The 20397-nt window shown below is 40.7% G+C and overlaps 2 protein-coding genes across 3 annotated transcripts in view; one reads left to right on the plus strand and one right to left on the minus strand.

The window, feature by feature from the left end:
- Window positions 1-20397, plus strand: part of LOC134677470 (zinc finger protein 724-like) — a 36409-nt gene that overhangs the window by 13357 nt on the left and 2655 nt on the right. The window contains exons 7-14 of the mRNA XM_063535952.1: window positions 638-854; window positions 4311-4441; window positions 11033-11107; window positions 11854-11992; window positions 15197-15306; window positions 16583-16721; window positions 18204-18335; window positions 19174-19374. Coding sequence (XP_063392022.1) covers window positions 638-854; window positions 4311-4441; window positions 11033-11107; window positions 11854-11992; window positions 15197-15306; window positions 16583-16721; window positions 18204-18335; window positions 19174-19374 — 1144 coding nt within the window. The remainder of the gene's footprint in view (window positions 1-637; window positions 855-4310; window positions 4442-11032; window positions 11108-11853; window positions 11993-15196; window positions 15307-16582; window positions 16722-18203; window positions 18336-19173; window positions 19375-20397) is intronic.
- Window positions 4905-10553, minus strand: LOC134677391 (uncharacterized). Of its 2 annotated transcripts, none has more exons than XM_063535841.1 (2): window positions 9547-10508; window positions 4905-8747 (listed from the first exon to the last, which is right to left on the minus strand). In XM_063535841.1, the coding sequence occupies exon 2, from the start codon at window positions 8063-8065 to the stop codon at window positions 5234-5236; it is 2832 nt and encodes a 943-aa protein (XP_063391911.1). In that variant the 5' UTR covers window positions 8066-8747; window positions 9547-10508; the 3' UTR covers window positions 4905-5233. The 2 variants fall into 2 exon arrangements, with proteins under 2 accessions (XP_063391911.1, XP_063391912.1); XM_063535842.1 differs by having other exon boundaries at window positions 5664-8747; window positions 9547-10553.

Raw genomic sequence — 20397 nt, forward strand, 5'->3', positions numbered from 1 at the left:
TTTGACCTTGATTAACTTGTGACGCGCACATGATATATGCGTCGACTTTTAAGAGAACCTTTAAAATGTCATAACGAAGGTGTATACGAGTTTCCAGCTTATTATCTCTCATTCCGAGGTTGACCCCCTTTTTAGGTTTAAGATGACTGGCCCAAGAAGGTAAGCGATCTTGACAAGACGTTTAATTGAAAAACGCTTTTTAAAAATCAATAACTATTACTTATGAAAGCAGAAGAATATAAATGATCGTATTAGATTCATAATTGTTACATATTTGCCGTAACTTATTTTTAAAATGTGTATTCAATTAAAAGACACATCAAGATTGTTTACCTTATTTCTAATGTAAAAAAAACGAACTTATAGACGGCTTCGTCGAATGACTGTATTGTTTAATAGACTGTAATTATATTATAAGGTTTTGTCAAGCACGTAATTTCTTTCCAATATATGTTATTTTGTGTTTTTGCTTTGCTTGACAAACTATATTACCGATTGGTATTATTAGGACCGCCTGTTGTTTACCTCTGCCTGTATTTCTGTTTTCTTTTGTATTGTCTTCTTTTATTGAAGTGTGCAATAAAGAGTATTTGTATTGTATTGTATTGTATATATTTTAATACTAAACTCTCCACAGGTACAAAAACTCTGACGTGAAACGACGCAAGACCACAGACGGTCTCGACGAGTCCCTCTTCACGATCACGACCCTCAGCTACGACGAGCAAATAGCCGAGATACAGAAACGGCAGGAGAGCACCAACTACAAGAGCGCCCCCTACAAGTGCGGAGTCTGTTATAGAGGCTTCCTTGTACGGGACAGATATGATGCGCACGTCGTGAGGCATAGCGAGGTGAGTCGTATATATACTCGCTAATAGCCGAGATACAGAAACGGCAGGAGAGCACCAACTACAAGAGCGCGCCCTACAAGTGCGGAGTCTGTTATAGAGGCTTCCTTGTACGGGACAGATATGATGCGCACGTCGTGAGGCATAGCGAGGTGAGTCGTATATATACTCGCTAATAGCCGAGATACAGAAACGGCAGGAGAGCACCAACTACAAGAGCGCCCCGTACAAGTGCGGAGTCTGTTATAGAGGCTTCCTTGTACGGGACAGATATGATGCGCACGTCGTGAGGCATAGTGAGGTGAGTCGTATATATACTCGCTAATAGCCGAGATACAGAAACAGCAGGAGAGCACCAACTACAAGAGCGCCCCGTACAAGTGTGGAGTCTGTTATAGAGGCTTCCTTGTACGGGACAGATATGACGCGCACGTCGTGAGGCATAGCGAGGTGAGTCGTATATACTCGCTAATAGCTGAGATACAGAAACGCAGGAGAGCACCAACTACAAGAGCGCGAGCGCCCCGTACAAGTGCGGAGTCTGTTATAGAGGCTTCCTTGTACGGGACAGATATGATGCGCACGTCGTGAGGCATAGCGAGGTGAGTCGTATATATACTCGCTAATAGCCGAGATACAGAAACGACAGGAGAGCACCAACTACAAGAGCGCCCCGTACAAGTGCGGAGTCTGTTATAGAGGCTTCCTTGTACGGGACAGATATGATGCGCACGTCGTGAGGCATTGCGAGGTGAGTCGTATATATACTCGCTAATAGCCGAGATACAAAAACGGCAGGAGAGCACCAACTACAAGAGCGCCCCGTACAAGTGCGGAGTCTGTTATAGAGGCTTCCTTGTACGGGACAGATATGATGCGCACGTCGTGAGGCATAGCGAGGTGAGTCGTATATATACTCGCTAATAGCCGAGATACAGAAACGGCAGGAGAGCACCAACTACAAGAGCGCCCCGTACAAGTGCGGAGTCTGTTATAGAGGCTTCCTTGTACGGGACAGATATGATGCGCACCTCGTGAGGCATAGTGAGGTATACGCTCTTTATGACACAAGTGTCAAACATTCATTGAAATAAATCACTACCGTTTGTTTGTCCGTCCGAGGCTTATCTCAGTGATCGTTAGTACTAGAAATCTTCAATTTGGCATAAGTAATTATATGAATGACACAGAAACTGGAAAAAAACCGGACAAGTGCGAGTCGGACTCGCCCACCGAGGGTTCCGTACTTTTTAGTATTTGTTGTTATAGCGGCAACAGAAATACATCATCTGTGAAAATTTCAACTGTCTAGCTGGTGACAGACGGACGGACGGACGGACAGCGGAGTCTTAGTAATAGGGTCCCATTTTACCCTTTGGGTACGAAAGTAAGTAAGTAAGTAAATATTCTTTATTGCACCAATAACCATACATCTTACATACATGTAAAATTACAAAGAAATTTTAGTGTTACAATAGAACCCGGTAACAACAGGCGGTCTTATCGCTAAAAAGCGATCTCTTCCAGACAACCTTTGAAACCCTAAAAATGAAGTTCAAATAACAGTACCTCCATTTTATTTCACTTCAACCTAGTGAATACAAACCTAGTCCTTACATACATCTCTTAAAAAAATGTGTGGGTATTATATAAATAAATAGATTTTTGGTAATCGGTCAGTTAAGTATTACCTGGGTCAATTTTTGAAGAGGGTGTTTTTTCGACATTTGTATGGCAATTTTTTATTTTTGAAAAATCTGATTTATAATCATCGTTTTAGGAAGGGTTCTTAACAACAAAAAAATACTGTAGGAGGCACCTCTGTACTTTTTATAGTTAGCTAGATATGGACGTTTAAAGATCGACATTTGTATGACACTATGTAGCCATTTGTAAGGCGCTTTTGACATGTATACGCCATTTTTTCGACATTATATGGCAGTATCAACATGTATATGCCACTATTTATTATTTTTGTTGCATTTATAAGACCCTGACGACATATGTATAACACCTTCTCGACATCTGTATGGCACTAAGTCGACATTTGTATGCCACAATCGACATTTATACGGTCAAAATAGCCGTATAAATGTCGCCATACAAATGTCGCGACATGTCGCCAATAATATTTTATTGCGATTTTTCCTACACAATACAACAGATTCACTTATTTATTTTACTATATATTTTAACACTATATTTGCAACAATTATTATAAAAGAAATATTTTTATTCCAACTATGTACCAACGTATTCAGCGTCCATACAAATGTCGTTGTAGTCGTACCAAAATATATCGAAAGAGATTTTTATCTATTTTTAAATAAATTAAGCTGTTTCCGGGTTTACATTTGATGTCAATCGATGCCTAACTAACCGCACTATTGCGTTGTAAATTTAATCTAACCGTTATTCAATAGACAAAGAAGATTATAGGGGGTATATTTAAGTCATAACAAAACAGGTGCCGCGCGGGACAGCGATAAAAAGGCTTCCCTTGTTTTATTAAATAACGCATAAATTTATCAATATGATTAAATCAATTCTCTAGAAAATGCTCTTTATAGAAATACAAAGTTGTTTATAATACGTTGCCTACATCCAGAGTTATGATTTTTATTATTGCGCGATGCCGCCACTGGGACACGCGAAAAACGGCAAATTTCGCCGTTTTTGGAACTTCAAATGCGATTTTGTCAGAACCAAATAATATTTTTGGTACAGTTGTGCATGATTTTTAAAGCTTATAATACACTGAATGAAAATATATACATACCCAGTCTTTTAGTCCTACGGACTTCGAGTTTTAGCCGTGGGACAGCAAAAAATGCCTATTTGAAAATTGACCCACCTATATAATTTCCAATTATGAATTAAATGTAATACGATTCTATATTTTCTCACCGAAGATTCAATGGTGTTCACTATTAATCACAGACAAAACATCCTCCAGACTGAGCATAGTCGCGCTTCCCCCTCTGCCACGCACACGGTAATTTTACTCCATGTTCGAGTCGAAAGTGTCTTTGCGTGACGTCCGTGTCTTTGAACGGACCAATCACGGCACGGGACGTCGCTCACCTCGTCCCGCGCATTTTAGGCATCATCGGTTGCATGAAATAATTGCTCTAAACTCGGTCTAAATGATTCCTAGTCTATGATATTAAATAAATAAATAAATATTATAGGACATTTTTACATAAATTGACGAAGCCCCACGGTAAGCTCAAGAGGACTTGTGTTGTGGGTACTCAGACAACGATATATATAATATATAAATACTTAAATACATAGAAAACAACCATGACTCAGGAACAAATATCTGTATCATAATACAAATAAATGCCCTTACCAGGATTCGAACCCGGGACCATCGGCTTCGGCTTCATAGGCAGGGTCTCTACCCACTAGGCCAGACCGGTCGTCAATATTAATATACCATTGGTATATTTGCAGCAATCCGGAGCATACGAGTGCTTCATATGCAAGAGCCGGCTGAAGAGCGCGCGGGCGCTCCGGAAGCACCTCACAGCGCAACACACAGAAAAATTCAGCTGCAAGGGATGTCCGTTCGTCACCAGAAACAGGTTGGTAATTATATTGACAGGTAGCCCACTCTATCGTCTTAAGTATAGTTCGTTTTTTTAGCATTAGAAAGAAGGTAAGCGATCATGAAATGTCTTTTAATTGAAAAACGCTTTTTAAAATTCAAAAACTATTACTTATGAAAGCAGAAGAATATAAATGATCGTATTAGATTCATAATTGTTACATATTTGCCGTAACTTATTTTTAAAATGTGTTTTTCAATTAAAAGACACATCAAGATTGTTTACCTAATTTCTAATGCTAAAAAAAACGAACTATAGATAACCACTTGAATTGTGACAACCCTACATAGCGGAAAGGGATAGTGCCATACCTTAGAAAGCCCTGAATCGCTGTCAAACTTCAGTTTTGTAGGAAGTGTCCTTTCTATGCGGTAGTACAGTCACCTACTGTAAAGGTGGAGAGAGATGATGTTGAATAGAAAAGACTGTATTTGCACTGTTTTCTTGTTTTATTATTTATCATAATATTTAAAGGCTTACATAGCGTGGTGCTCGTTGCAGAGCTTGGTAGGAAGAGAAAGGGTGTTGCCATGCGCAGATGGCGATATAAAATAAGGCCAGTTTTGCACTGCGCTACATGATAATTATGCGTGTTTCACACATAAACTGGGGGGGAGAGCGCAAATGCCTGTTTGAGAAAAATAATACAAATTTCCTTTTGACATGAACTAAAAATAAAACTATTTTTAAATGCACTACTTGTGCAACAAGAACTAAAATTAAAAATTAACAACCTTTCATTTACTTAATATAATATCACAATATTTTTTATGTCTCTACTGGCAATACAACTATCTTTGACACAGCACGAGAATGCAATTTTTTATCTGAGGTTTGCACCTCCACAACTCTTACATGGCCATCATTGCCATAAAAAACTTTGCTAATCCTACCTACGGGCCAAGTTAAAGGAGGAGTGTTTGGAACCTGTAGTAGCACCACCATGCCAACCTTTAAGTTAGGTTCTGCTTTTTGCCATTTAGTTCTTTGGTTTAACAATGATAGGTACTCCTTTGACCAAACACTCCAAAAATGCTGCCGTACTTGCTCGCAGCACCTCCAAAACCGGAGTGGATTGCTGGGGACTGCTGCCAAATCAGGTTGTGGAGCAGAAGTTAGCTCAGCACCAATCAAAAAGTGCCCCGGGGTTAAATATGAAAAATCAGAGATGTCATGAGACAGCGGGGTCAACGGCCTAGAGTTCAGTATTGCTTCAATTTCTATGATTATTGTACTAAATTGTTCATATGTAAATATGCGATTTGAAGCAATCCTTTTGAAATGATATTTTGCTGATTTGACAGCAGCCTCCCAGAGACCTCCATGATTTGGGCTATATTTAGGAATGAAATGGAACTGTATGCCTTTCTGTAGTACATAATCATTGACATCCTTCTGAAAATAATCTTTTTTATGTAAATCATGGAGCTCTTTTAATTTGTTATTTGCACCGTGAAATGTTGAGCCATTATCACAAAATATATTTTGTGGATAACCTCTTCTACCAATAAAACGCTTTAGTGCAGCTATGAAAGTATCAGTGGTCATGTCGGTGACCACTTCTAGGTGCACAGCCTTGGAAGCAAAGCAAACAAATACGGCTACATACCCTTTACCTATAACACTGCTTCTAAGAGCTGATTGCTTAATTTCAAAAGGTCCACAATAATCAAGGCCTGTATTTTCAAATATTCGAGCTGGAGTGACTCGCTCCTTGGGAAGTGATCCCATCAACTGCTGACTAGCGGTGGCCTTTAATTTACAACATGTTATGCATTTATTGATTACAGATTTTACTTCTCTCACAGAATTTATTATACAATATTTTTGACATAGGCCACCTAGGACAAGCTTTAACCCTGCATGCATGAGCATTAAATGTTCTTGAATAATAATCAATTTAGTGACATGGCAGTGCTTGGGCAATATGATATTATGTTTTTTTGAGAAATCTAAGTGTGTGGCATTGTCCAACCTTCCACCCACACGAAGAAGCCCTGCCGAGTCAATGAAAGGGTTAAGTGATTTTAAATTGGAGGTTATAGCTTTGTCCTTCTCAATACACACAAACTCATTATGAAAGTAGTACATTTGCACACCTTTTATTATTAAAGTCAAAGCGTCTCTAGACTCTTTTACAGAAATTAGATCCGATGACACTGACTTTCCTTTACATTTATTTATAAATCTTAATATATGGACAGTCACTCTAATCATTCTGAAAAGGCTTGAAAATCGTTCAAAAAACGAATCAATAACATTGTCATTTACAGTGGCGCTTAATGCGATGTGCTCATCTGAGCTATCATAATATTCTACACTGCACAGAGGTGGAATTATTTCTGACAAGTGAAAATTGTACTCATTGCCTTCTGTCAAATAGTCTGGGCCATGATGCCACAGCTTGCAATCAATTATTTCTTGAGGATCTGCGCCTCTAGACAAGATGTCGCTAGGGTTAAGAAGGCCAGGAGTATATTTCCATGACATTGTATCTGTCAGTTTATTTATTTCTTTTACACGGTTGCCTATATAGGCTGGTACCTTGAGTGAAGAGGATTCGAGCCAGGCCAATACTATTTTTGAGTCAGTGAACAAATGAACATCTGATATCTTTAGTAAAGAGGCGACATGATTTACCAATTTTGCCAGTATAAGGGCCCCATTCAACTCAAGCTTCGGAATTGTCAGTTTAGATGCAAGCGGGGATATTCTCGACTTAGAGCAAAGTAAATGTATATAAGGCTTACCATTTACTATGGCCTTAACATAAATACAACAGCCGTAAGCTACAACTGATGCATCACAGTATCCTATAAGCTGTATGCTAGTGGCTTCAGACACATTTATGTACCGCGGTATGGTCACGACAGGCATGTTAACCAAATTATTATAGAATGTCTGCCATATTTTTACTAGTTCAGGTGGCAGGGGAGAGTCCCATTCTAAATCGTATTGCCATATTTGTTGTAAGATAAGTTTTGCCTTGACGGTTAAAGGTCCGACAAAGCCCATTGGATCATAGAGTCTGCTGATAGAACTCAGTACATTTCTTTTAGTGGGCACCTCAGGAGAGGTGAGTACACGGCCACTCATTTTGTATGCATCTTCTCGGGCATCATAAGATAGTCCTAAGATCTTAACAATTGATTTATCCTGATCTATATCCTGCTTGGCAAGGCCAATTTTTTCTTGAGGGATATCTTGCAATATTTCTGACTCATTAGAAATCCATTTATGTAATTGAAAGCTACCTTTGCTCATTAGAGAAATAAGTTCACTTTTTAGTTGTAAAGCTCCCTGAAGTGTATCTGAGCCGCCTTGCACATCATCTACATAGCTGTTTTTGATGATAGCTTCACTGGCCAATGGATATTGAGCTTTGTATTTTTTTGCTAGCTCTACAAGACACTTTGTGGCAAGGTAGGCACTGCTTTTTAATCCATAAGTTATTGTTTGTAATTGTAAACACTGTAAAGTGTCATCTGCCCGCCACAAAATGTTTTGTAGGCGTCTATGCTCAGGGTGCATAGATATCATGCGGTACATGTGACGTATGTCACACTGCACCGTGTACTTGTATGTGCGAAAAAGCATCATGATATCAAATAATGAGTTTTGGACTACAGGGCCATTGCATAAATAGTCATTGAGACTGTGGCCTGCCTTAGTTTTGAAACTACCATCAAATACAGCCCGGAATTTATTTGTAATTTTGTCGGGCCGGAGAATTCCATGATGTGACAGGTAAAATACCGGTTGCTCTGTAGGGTCACAGTCCTTTAGATCAATTACTTTGGCGTGACCTAGATCAAGGTATTCTTGTATGAATTGTTTGTATAAGTTATGAAACTCAGGTTCCTTTGCAAACCTTTTTTGAAGATTATTTAATCTTTGCAAAGCAATCACAAAGGAGTTAGAAGGATCTATTTCGCTAAAATTAACTTTTAATGGGAGAGTAACCTCATAGCGATCCTTGTTCAATGAGGTTGTCTCCAAAAAATCTTCTCACAATATTCCTGCTCCGGCATGCTTTCTGGATATGCTTCAGGGACCTTTTCGGCCTCCCAAAATTGCCTTACACAAGAGTCAAGATCAGGATTAACCATTGTATGCATAGCAACTGTATTAAAATTGTATGATGGACTCACACTTACTCTGCCTGAGACGATGTATCCAAGGCGCGTGTTCAGCAGCACTGGATCCTCAGGGCCTGCCTCAACCTTTCCGTCTTGTATTACTCTGCAGAAGATATCTGCAGCCAGAAGGAGGGAAACTTCGCCTGGAACATTAAATTCATCATCAGCTAAGGTAATAGCGTTGGGCAAAATCAGCTTGGCCAAGTCTATGGCTTGCTGTGGCTGTGCTGAAGTTATTTTGGGTACAATAGAGCAGTCAACATCAATCTTATAATCCTGAACTCTAGAATGGACGGTTAGCTTGATGCTTTTATTAACATTGCTACTATGTTCCATAAGCATGCCAATGTTTATTGGATCATTGGATTGCGGTAAGCCTAGTTTACTAGCTAACTCCGCTGTACAAAAACTTGTCTGTGCGCAACAATCTAAAAGTGCCCTAACAATGCGTTTGTTATTGTGTACATCAGAGACTAATACCTTAGCAGTGGGCAATAATACCTTGGTGACTTTCTTAGCACTGGTATGTAAATTGACAGTACCTGATTGACTCTGACTCGGCTCTTCATCAGTTGTTTGCTTAACTTTTTCATGTATCAAAGTATTGTGGGCCCTGGAACTACATTCTGCACATTTAAATGTGTATCTACATTTTTTGGAGTGAGCTCCAAGACATATTTTACATAAATTATGTTTGATGACAATGTCCAACCTATTGTTGATTGGTATGGAATTAAATTTTGGACACTTATAGAGCCTATGCTGCTGACTACACACAACACATTTTTCTGCAGTGATAGTTACTGCAGAAGCTGCCGGGGCGGGCGAGGCTGTCACCGCATGAGCTGTTACTTTAGCTTTGACATATGAGCTTTCACTACCGGCTGGACTCGCCTCCAACACAGCTGCTCTTTTTTCTAAAAAATTAAGTAAACTACTCACAGTGTGTTGCTCGCTGTTGTCCCTCTCGGAGTGATACAATCTCACGGTGAAGGAATCTAACTTTCTTAACAAGATGCAGGCTAGGATGGCGTCCCATGATGTGACTGGCTGCTCAAGGTTTTGTAGCGCGGTGAGATGTTGCCGGACCTTGGCCACCATGTCTCGCAGCTGTAGAGCAGTGCCTCGGTGCAACGCTGGTATGTCCAGGAGTGTATTGACGTGGCTGCTGATGATTAATGCTGGGTTGTCATACCGTTTCTTGAGTAGTTCTAGTGCAGAGTCATATGATGCTCCAATTATGGGTAAATTGTCGATAAGCTGTAGCGGCTCGCCCTTTAAGTACTTTTTCAGAAAGCACAGCTTCTGAACGACAGGTATTCGCGCGTCGCGATGTACTACAGCCTCAAACATCTCGATAAATGATTTGTAGAGCGCGACGTCCCGCCCGTCGAAGACAGGTATATCAAGCGAAGGCAAGCGCGCTGCTTTTCCACTGCCCTCTGCTGTCTGTGTATTTTGTTGGGCTGTTTTTTCTATCACATTTAACGCGCACTCTAAAGCGGTCATAATGCTGTAAAATCGATCTTCTGTGTCGTCGTCCAAGTCGTCTTTGTGATGTTCTGGGTCTAACACTGATAATTGCACGCATACGTCTTGATACTTTTGGAAAACGGTGTTCATTGACGCTTTTCTAGTAGTCAAGCTCTCCACAGTAAATAATTGAGGCTCTTGTTGGAGGAACCTCTCCATTCTCGTCATAGAAGCCTTGCATTGGCCTCTGGATGCAATTAATTTTTTGATATCTTCGGCCGCCATTATGGCATCGCGCACGCGGACACGAAGTTTACCGGCCCAGCCCGTTGGAGATTAAGTAGAACTGAATATTTTCGGCACCATGTAAAGGTGGAGAGAGATGATGTTGAATAGAAAAGACTGTATTTGCACTGTTTTCTTGTTTTATTATTTATCATAATATTTAAAGGCTTACATAGCGTGGTGCTCGTTGCAGAGCTTGGTAGGAAGAGAAAGGGTGTTGCCATGCGCAGATGGCGATATAAAATAAGGCCAGTTTTGCACTGCGCTACATGATAATTATGCGTGTTTCACACACCTACAATAATATGTTACTCTTCGAAGACCGCAAAACTATATGACACGCTCTTATGGCTCTACAAATAAGATCGTGTCAGATATTTTTGCGGCCTTCGAAAAGTAACACATAGCAGGTGACTGTACTCTGTACTATTATTTAGTCTGTGATATTGGACCCAATATATTCCACGACTCTTCTCTTTTCGCACAGACTAAAGGCTGATTTAGACGGCGCGCGAACTCGCATGCGATTTTAGTTGCATTGCGGACTGTTGGTTACGTCCAATTCAACCGACCGATCAAAACCCGCAATGGTATGAAACTCGCATGCGAGTTCTCGCATCGTCTAAATCAGCCCTAACCTATCCTCATATTTGGTTCGTTTTATTTCCAGGGGCGTTGCCCGCGAGCACGAAAAGTGGCATGCCGGCACTAAGTACCAGTGCCCGCACTGTCCGAGCGAATTCGAGTGAGTAGTCCTCTCCACCTCCCACATCCCACGGGTAAAGACACCTTATGGCGGTTGGAGTTTACGATATTATTAACGCCGCTCCAATAATATTGCGGTGCTGTGCGACGCAAGCGCCAGCCGCCATAAGGTACCTTTTCCCGTGGAACGTCACATATTTAGCGTAACCATGGCAACGTGAAGTGGTACAAGAGAGAGTTTACAAGAATTTAAAAGAATTTACTGGCACAATAGATTGGCATGTCGAACTTTTCGTCATCTCGTTATGAAATTTTGTCAATCTTCAGTCGATCATTCTCTCTCGCAGTTCCTAAGAGCGTTTTCACACTGTCCGTAAAAAAAAGTAAAAAAAAATTAGGTTTTTTATTTTTATTTATTGATGTACTGATCCTATCCTGAGCAATTCTCAAAAAGTTTGTTCATTTCGATCACATTTTAGATTTCTATAAAAATTGGTATGCTGGTAGAGTATAGGTACGAAGCTGAACAACTTCCACCACATTTCCCAAAATGTCCCAGCTAGCCATAAGCCGGGCGTGGCGCCGTCGCCACCTAGCGGCCATATCTGTGCTGATCGTAACAGACGCGTTTTGTTAGAGAGTGAGTATTCTGTACCTAGTACTATTATTTATTCTGTGATAGGGTCCCGTTTTTACTGTTTAGGTAAATTAATTACGTCAGAAAATTACCATGACCGAACGACACCGTTTAAAAACTATTCAATTCATAATTTTCATTTCTTCCAGTAAACTGACCACATACATGGGCCACATAAGGATAAAGCACGTGTCCGACTTCGTGTGCGAGCTGTGCGGGTACACGTTCGTCAGCAAGAAGGGCATCGACGTTCACAAGAAGAAGAAACACAGGCTGCAGGACAAGACGGTCGGTTTGTTTCACAGTTATTTGCATTTCTTCCAGTAAACTGACGACATACATGGGCCACATAAGAATAAAGCACGTGTCCGACTTCGTGTGCGAGCTGTGCGGGTACACGTTCGTCAGCAAGAAGGGCATCGACGTTCACAAGAAGAAGAAACACCGGCTGCAGGACAAGACGGTCGGTTTCACAAACTACACACACACCGCATTATTTGCATTTCTTCCAGTAAACTGACCACATACATGGGCCACATAAGAATAAAGCACGTGTCCGACTTCGTGTGCGAGCTGTGCGGGTACACGTTCGTCAGCAAGAAGGGCATCGACGTTCACAAGAAGAAGAAACACCGGCTGCAGGACAAGACGGTCGGTTTCACAGACTACACAGACACTGCATTATTCGCATTTCTTCCAGTAAACTAACGACATACATGGTTCACATAAGAATAAAGCACGTGTCCGACTTCGTGTGCGAGCTGTGCGGGTACACATTCGTCAGCAAGAAGGGCATCGACGTTCACAAGAAGAAGAAACACCGGCTGCAGGACAAGACGGTCGGTTTCACAGACTACACAGACACTGCATTATTCGCATTTCTTCCAGTAAACTGACAACATACATGGGCCACATAAGAATAAAGCACGTGTCCGACTTCGTGTGCGAGCTGTGTGGGTAAAGTCAACGGTAAAAATATGGGTGTAGACAACTTACTCAAAAATATGTCCCATAGTTCTTAATTCACTGACATAAGAGTTATGGGACATATTTTTGAAATGATTTGTACACCCATATTTTTACCGTTGACTGTACATGTTCGTCAGCAAGAAGGGCATCGACGTTCACAAGAAGAAGAATCACCGGCTGCAGGACAAGACGGTCGGTTTGTTCAGTTTTTTTTTTTTTTATTATGCATGGGTTGCCAACTTGGCATAAATGATGTCAGATCTGGCATATTTTCACTCGCTTTGGCACCAGAATTTTCCATTTAGCATCTGGCATATTTTTTAGCATAATTTAGTCTAAGCCAAGTTGGCACCAACTTGGCAGCAACAATATGCGCCATCGCCTTATGTGATTCATATTTTCATATGAATTTTGACTTTTGTGGACGGATGGACGTCGACGGTCTATATAAAGTTGGTCAAGCAGATCTTGTCAGTAGAAAAAGGCGTCAAATTTGAAAAATGTATGTGTTTTAAGTGTCTAATTTCAAGTGACATTTTAGCATTTTTTTTGGCATGTTTCAAAATTTTTTTGTATAATTTTGCCATTATCTAGAGTCTAGACATTAGTCTATCATTTTTTCAAAATCCGAGTTGGCAACACTGGGTTTGTTTACACAATAGGGAATATTACGCAAAACTCTGTGTAGAGGGCGCCACTCGCGCTATCACAGGGTCTACTGCGAAACAAGAAAATCAAATGTTCGGTTGCTGCCTCTCTATCACTCTCGTCTGAAGTCTAGAGGCAGATAACGAAATTTCGATTTTCGCGTTTCGCGGTAGGCAACCTGTAAACAAACTGCCCTGATGCATCAATTTATTTTTCTCAAAAATGGACGGCAAAGTCGACTTTGCCGTCTAAAAAATAGGTCGCGAAGCGCGTAGTTTATGGTCAGTCAAAAATTAAAAAGTTAAAAACATTGCAGTCTCGATTTTGGGACTGCAATGTTGCATACAAATTCCATTATTTGTCGAGTTCCAAACTTTTTAAATGTTGAAATGACCATATCAAATGAAGACTCAGGCCCATTAAACAGCCAAACAGATAATTAGTACCGCGACTATTTAGCTGTCTCAAATAGGTTGGCGTATTTTTGGCAGAAAAATACACCTCTCTTTTTTTATTAAAAAAAATAAAAAGGCGGCAAGGGCTTTTTTCTGTGAAAATATATACGTAAGAACGTTGCTTTTGTAAAATATTTCTATGATATTTGTATTTCTTGCACCATTTTTGAGAAAAGCACTATATATGACTCGGCTGGAAGGCTACTTGCTGGCTTCGGATTCAATTAAACGGACTCCCAAGGTCGTCCGTTTAAAACGAATCCTCAGCCTGCAAGTAGCTACTTCCGAGCCTCGACAATAATGTACTATTACACCATGCATGAAATAAAGCAACAGATAATTATTAGAAAAACACAGATAGGATTTATTTTTAAACACAAGTTCTATTTAATACTTAAATCGGATAGAAATATAAAAAGTAGGTGAGTTGACCGTGCTATCACGATGTAATGTTTCGTATAAATTCCATAGGGCTTGTGCACAAATCACGCGAGGTTAGAAATAGAAAAATAAACCAGATTTTCTATATACAATACTATTTATGTAAAAAATTGGTCGAATGATAAAATTTCAAAAAAATACACGTGAGGTTGTGTGGGGGGAGGGGGGTATAAGAAAAACTTTTCTAAAAAGTAACTGATTTGACTAGTAGGAAAATACCATATAGTTTTCGCTTTCGGTCCAGGTCACGAGATGGCAGACCCTCCAATACGCACGGTTATAAAGGGACTACTACTAAAATCTACTTCAAATAAAAATTAGACTTTATTGGGACATAAAAATACAAACTAAACAATAATATTAACTAAACTACATGCAATAAAAAACTTAAAATAATCTTATAAATAGACTTATAAATAAAAAATGCTCCCCAGGTCGCTGTCATGTGCTATGGTGCCCAGTACACTGGCAGCGTTACCTCGTTGGATGGCCAGACTTAAGGCCAGTTGCACCAACCACATTTGACAGACTGATCAACGTCAGCCGGCGCGCCCCGGCGCTTTACTATGAAACTTTCCATACATAAAAATTTAGCGAACTCTTTAACGATACGAACAGTTTGGTGCAACCGACCCTTATAGTAGTTTTTTTTTACATTAGAAAGAACTTGCAAGAAGGTAAGCGATCTTGACATGTCTTTTAATTGAAAAACGCTTTTTAAAAATCTAAAACTATTACTTATGAAAGCAGAAGAATATAAATGATCGTATTAGATTCATAATTGTTACATATTTGCCGTAATTTATTTTTAAAATGTGTTTTTCAATTAAAACACATCAAGATTGTTTACCTTATTTCTAATGCTAAAAAAACGAACTATAGTCTCTGGCCGAAGTAGCTGCCAGCCCTCTGGTCACCAGACGCATCTATAAGGCGCTCGGAAATGACTTTATATAAAGCTTTTGCACTTTAACTGCAGGTGGAGTTAGAAGGTCCGTACTGCGAGACGTGCGAAGTACGCTTCGTGTCTGAAGAGGCCCACGAGCGACATCTCAAGCTGTCGTCGCGACACAGCAGCGACAGCGACCCGTAAGAGTGACATTCCATTTCCAACTGCAGCTGCAATACTGTTCATTTTACTATGGAAATTGACAGTGACAGCGACGCGTTTCCATAGTAAAATGAACAGTATTGCAGCTGCAGTTGGAAATGGAATGTCACTTTAAGTCTCCACACATATAGTCAGACCGTAAAAAGTCTGCAGCGATTTTGATAGCCCACGCAGTGCAAGTGTCATTTTAAACGTCAAACTTGTATGAAATTATGACGTATACATAACACTTACACTGCGTGGGCTATCAAATCCGCTGCAGACTTTTATTGGTGCGACTTTAACCTCCATACATCTTCTGTGTCTTTCTGTCGTCGTAGGGAATCTAGAAGGACACCTAAATTATTAAATTAAAAAACCGGTCAAGTGCGAGCCGGACTCGCGTTCCAAGGGTTCCGTACATAAGTCCAACTCACGCTTGGCTGTACATTTCAAGTACGTTTCGTGTCGGAAAAGGCCCACGCGCGGCATTTCAAGCTGTCATCGCGACACAGCAGCGATAGCGACCCGTAAGTCTCCACACATAAAGAATAAGAATAAGAAACCATTTATTTATTCACAATAAAAGTTTAACAGGCACGTTCTAGTGAACCCCGCACTAGGCATGGCCTGTATCGCGGGGGTCATGATCATCGCGAGATACCAATGATAAAAAATTATAATTATATTAAACATAAGAATAGGAATTAGGAAAGAAAGAGGAGTGTGAACATAAGCTCCATACATCTTCTGTCGTCGTATGGAATCTAGAAGAACATTTAAAACGAGTGGCTCTGTGAGCTGTGTGTACATCTCTCGAGCATGTACATTTTTAATCAAATCCATCCGCCATTTTGAATTGTATTGAAGACTGAACTGAAGGCCAAAAACTGTATTGAAGACAAAAATCAATTTGATCGTCGAGAATTGTAATGAGTATCTGTTGAATTTGCGATCTGTAGAGGAGACCATACGAATATACGAAAGCACTTTGACCAAGCTGAAATGGAGACCTCTGCTCGGTCAATTATTTTTCATTGGCTTTCTCATTCCTTAGATGTGAAGCTAACATTAACCTACACTTACTACACATTATAAAAAAAAAACATTTATTGCAAGCTTTCGCTCATATCACACTTTACACTTTTGACACACATAAGTTAACAAAACTTATTAACATTATAATAAAATTGAAAATAATAAATTAAGTGATATAAATAATTTAAAAAAAATTTAAATAAATAAAATAAAATAAATAAATTTGTAATCTTACAGCAATCGCATCCGTAACGACTCGCAAAGCATCAACGCGGAGAAAAACGGTCGAGTGATGCGGAGGGTTGAAAGGAGACCCGTGATACACGCGCGCGACGGAGAGAGACAGGACACCGCCGGGCCCGTCACTTGCGAACAGGTACTGTGCCCTTGTGTGACACTTGTATTGTGGCATGAGAGGCTAGGACACACTTGCCACAGGAAACGTTGACTCACGAAGAATCAACGCGGAGGACGGTCGAGTGGTGCGGAGAGTGAGAGAGACAGGACACCGCCGGACCCGTCACTTGCGAACAGGTATGACACTTGTGTGACACTTGTATTGTGGCACGAGAGGCTAGGACACACTTGCCACAGGAAACGTTGACTCACGAAGAATCAACGCGGAGGACGGTCGAGTGGTGCGGAGAGTGAGTGAGAGTGCGCGCGACGGAGAGAGACAGGACACCGCCGGACCCGTCACTTGCGAACAGGTAATAGGGAATATTATTAGTGATGTACCGACTATTGATTTGGCCGACTAATCGGCGCTCGGATGGCCGATTAGTCGGCCGACTAGTCGGCTAGTCGGCCAGATCATTAGTTTCATATAAGTTCGGTTCAGATGGATTTAAAAAAGTCGTTTTACCCCTATCGTTGCGCTATTCATCTACCTACAGGCAAAAAAGGTGGTAAAGCTAAAAAATTAAAAAAACCTTAGGCTATATTTCAACCAATCGGACATAAGAAAGCGACCACACTGTCAATAATTTTAACAAAAGTTTTCGTAGGCACCCTAAACAGGAATTTGGGTAAAATAGGTTAAAAGCTTAGGTATATATTTGCTGTTTATTTCTGTTTTACTGTCAATTATAAAGTGCCGACTAATCGGCCATTTTTGCCGACTAGTCGCCGACTAATCGCCGACTACAAATAAGGCCGGATAGTCGGCTTTCCCGGATGTCGGTACATCCCTAAATATTATGCAAAGCTCTGCGTAGGTGGCACCACTAACATACAGTACACATACAGTAAACAAACTTCATTGACATCATCAATGACACATCACACGTCACGTCAATCACATGGCCTACCGCGAAACACGACAATCGAAAGTTCAATTTCTGCCTCTCTATCACTCTTGTTTATTCGATCGATAGAGAGGCAGATAAAGAAATCCCGATTGTCGCGTTTCGCGGCAGGCCACCTGTAAACAAACCGAATTGGTGCATCAATGTCACAGTGAAAACTTGTCAAAAAACTGTTTAGGGCCTAGTATGTATAAGTTACTCTATGGTTTACTAAACAAATTAGTGCTGCACTCTGGCGGCAGAACATTGCAGTAATACTCCCTATTAATAACATTTCGTACAGCTCACCTTGCCCTGAATGTAAAATCATCGCCGACGCTGTTAACTGACAGGTCGTAAACCCTATTACAAAAGGCGTAAGGTCCACCGATGGGCAGTTAATAGTTTTGCTGTTTGTACCTCACCCCACGGCGACTAAGGATAAACGATTATTAGCTAATTGAGGCACGTACGAGTAGCATGTTTATGTATAAGTCTGTAAGTCTTTGATATATATTTAAGTTATCTACGGGTGGCTTTCACCTAATATAAACTCCCGATTTTATTTCCAGTGTGGCATCCAACTGCGTGACCTACGCTTGTACGCTCAGCACTTCCGGCGCGCGCACCCGGACAAGAATCGAACCAAGTACCCCGCGATGAAGACGCCCTGCATGTGCGAGCAGTGCGGACGCATCTTCCAGGTAATAGTTATTTACGATACAAGTGCGGAAAAGAGAAGAAGAAGAAGCGCTGGTGGCCTAGCGGTAAGAGCGTGCGACTTGCAATCTGGAGGTCGCGGGTTCAAACCCCGGCTCGTACCAATGAGTTTTTCGGAACTTATGTACGAAATATCATTTGATATTTACCAGACGCTTTTCGGTGAAGGAAAACATCGTGAGGAAACCGGACTAATCCCAATAAGGCCTAGTTTACCCTCTGGGTTGGAAGGTCAGATGGCAGTCGCTTTCGTAAAACTGGTGCCTACGTCAAATCATGGGATTAGTTGTCAAGCGGACCCCAGGCTCCCATGAGCCGTGGCAGAATGCCGGGATAACGCGAGGAAGAAGAAGTGCGGAAAAGAAGAATTTACCTATTCATTTTTATTATTCATGCTATTTTACGCACTAGTGCGGGAAAATAGGGCCATATGTAGGTACTGTAAAAGTTCACCTAATCAGAAAATGATTTTTTCTTCCCTGCTAGGAGGTATCAAAGTGTCACTTTTCTGTTCAAAGACACTGCCAGTATAAAATATTAATATAATTAACTATGAACATCGTATGTACAGCCTGGCAAAAAAGAGTAGAAATTAAAAAGTGGCAACACTAGTGTCAACACTAAGATTTTTTTATTTTCCTCATAGTTGATGTGAAAAGCAGTTCTGGACATCGGATGATGGTAACATGACGAAGGAGGAAAGGGGTCATTCGAAGCATTATTTTAGGGGGGGGGGGGTCAAAATCGTTAAAAATAGATGACGTAATTTATGAACAGCCCCTTATTGTCCAATTTATAAAAATCCACCCTGTATGTTTTCAGAGTATGGCCCTCTTAAAAGACCACATGTGGGTGCACACCGGCGAGAAGCGTTTCAAGTGCGACCGGTGCGAGAAGAGCTTCACCCAGAAGACGAACCTGGTGTTCCACATGCGGGTCCACAGCGCCACGCGGCCCAGCTACGAGTGCCCCCTGTGCGGGAAGCACTTTGCCTTCTTCAACAACCGCCGGAGGCATATGTTTGTGAGTATATGTCACCAAAACACCCTATGTAGGTCACCAAAAGATCCTGCTTTGTCACAAAAACATCATGTATACACCGTGAAATTTTAGTGGTTGTTTTCCCGCAACGAAATGATTCTGCTATCGATATACAGTCGATGTGTAATCTTTTTTTTAAATAATGTTAAGAAATGCCAGATTTATAAATGTGTCGAACGAAACTCGAAAGTGACCTAACACCAGTAGTAGCACTGCAGTAGTACCTACCTAATTCTTTTGAGTGAATGAAACAAAATAACCTAAAAAGTAGTTCCATTTATTTTACCTTCACACATTTTACGTGCAGTGAGTTTGCAGATCCTTAAAAGTAAACATAACAAGTTAAGATCAAGCTTTTAATGATCAAAAACTTAAACAAACACTTAAACTTCCCGATACCGCAATAATTGTTCGAACTGCAATCCGCCACGTTCAATACACAATCACCTCTGCCCTGTGCATGTGCTGGCGTTTGAAACTGCCCGTGGTTAAGCAGCCGCTGTGTTGCGGCGACAATTGTTCGTCCGTGTGGAACTTGGGGGTTTAAAATCCCCCGAAGACGCAGCGACTATAAATGGTCCGGTTCCGCGTAAAGTCGCCGGGCGGCGTGGGAGTCGTAGTTAGCCCTAGCGTACAGCTGCACCATCGCGACGTACTCTAAATTAGAATATTCGTAATGTTGATCCATTTTACTAGAAATAGCAGTGATGACATTGACAGGATCTGTTATCACATTAGTTTAATAAGCGAAGAGGATGTAATTATTCGATTTACCAAAGTTGACACAACGTAATGGCAATCATCAAACTAATAAAAAGGTTTTATTTCAACTGTTAATCGTGAAGGAACAGTCTAAGTAAATTTTATTTTCAGTTGTCAAACAGTAAAGCATTCTAGCCTGTTACACAGTTTAAAAAAGTAACATGTGCTTGTTTATTTGTTTATCTGTTTACAATATCGGGAACTGTCGTCGACTTGCAGTTTTAGTGTGTTACTATTGGTTTT

Source organism: Cydia fagiglandana, chromosome 26 (assembly GCF_963556715.1).
Source record: "Cydia fagiglandana chromosome 26, ilCydFagi1.1, whole genome shotgun sequence".
Lineage (NCBI taxonomy): Eukaryota > Metazoa > Arthropoda > Insecta > Lepidoptera > Tortricidae > Cydia > Cydia fagiglandana.

What these genes read in the sequence shown, in the direction of transcription:
- LOC134677391 (XM_063535841.1), bottom strand. Translation starts at nt 8,065, where the DNA reads ATGATGCTTTTTCGCACATACAAGTACACGGTGCAGTGTGACATACGT.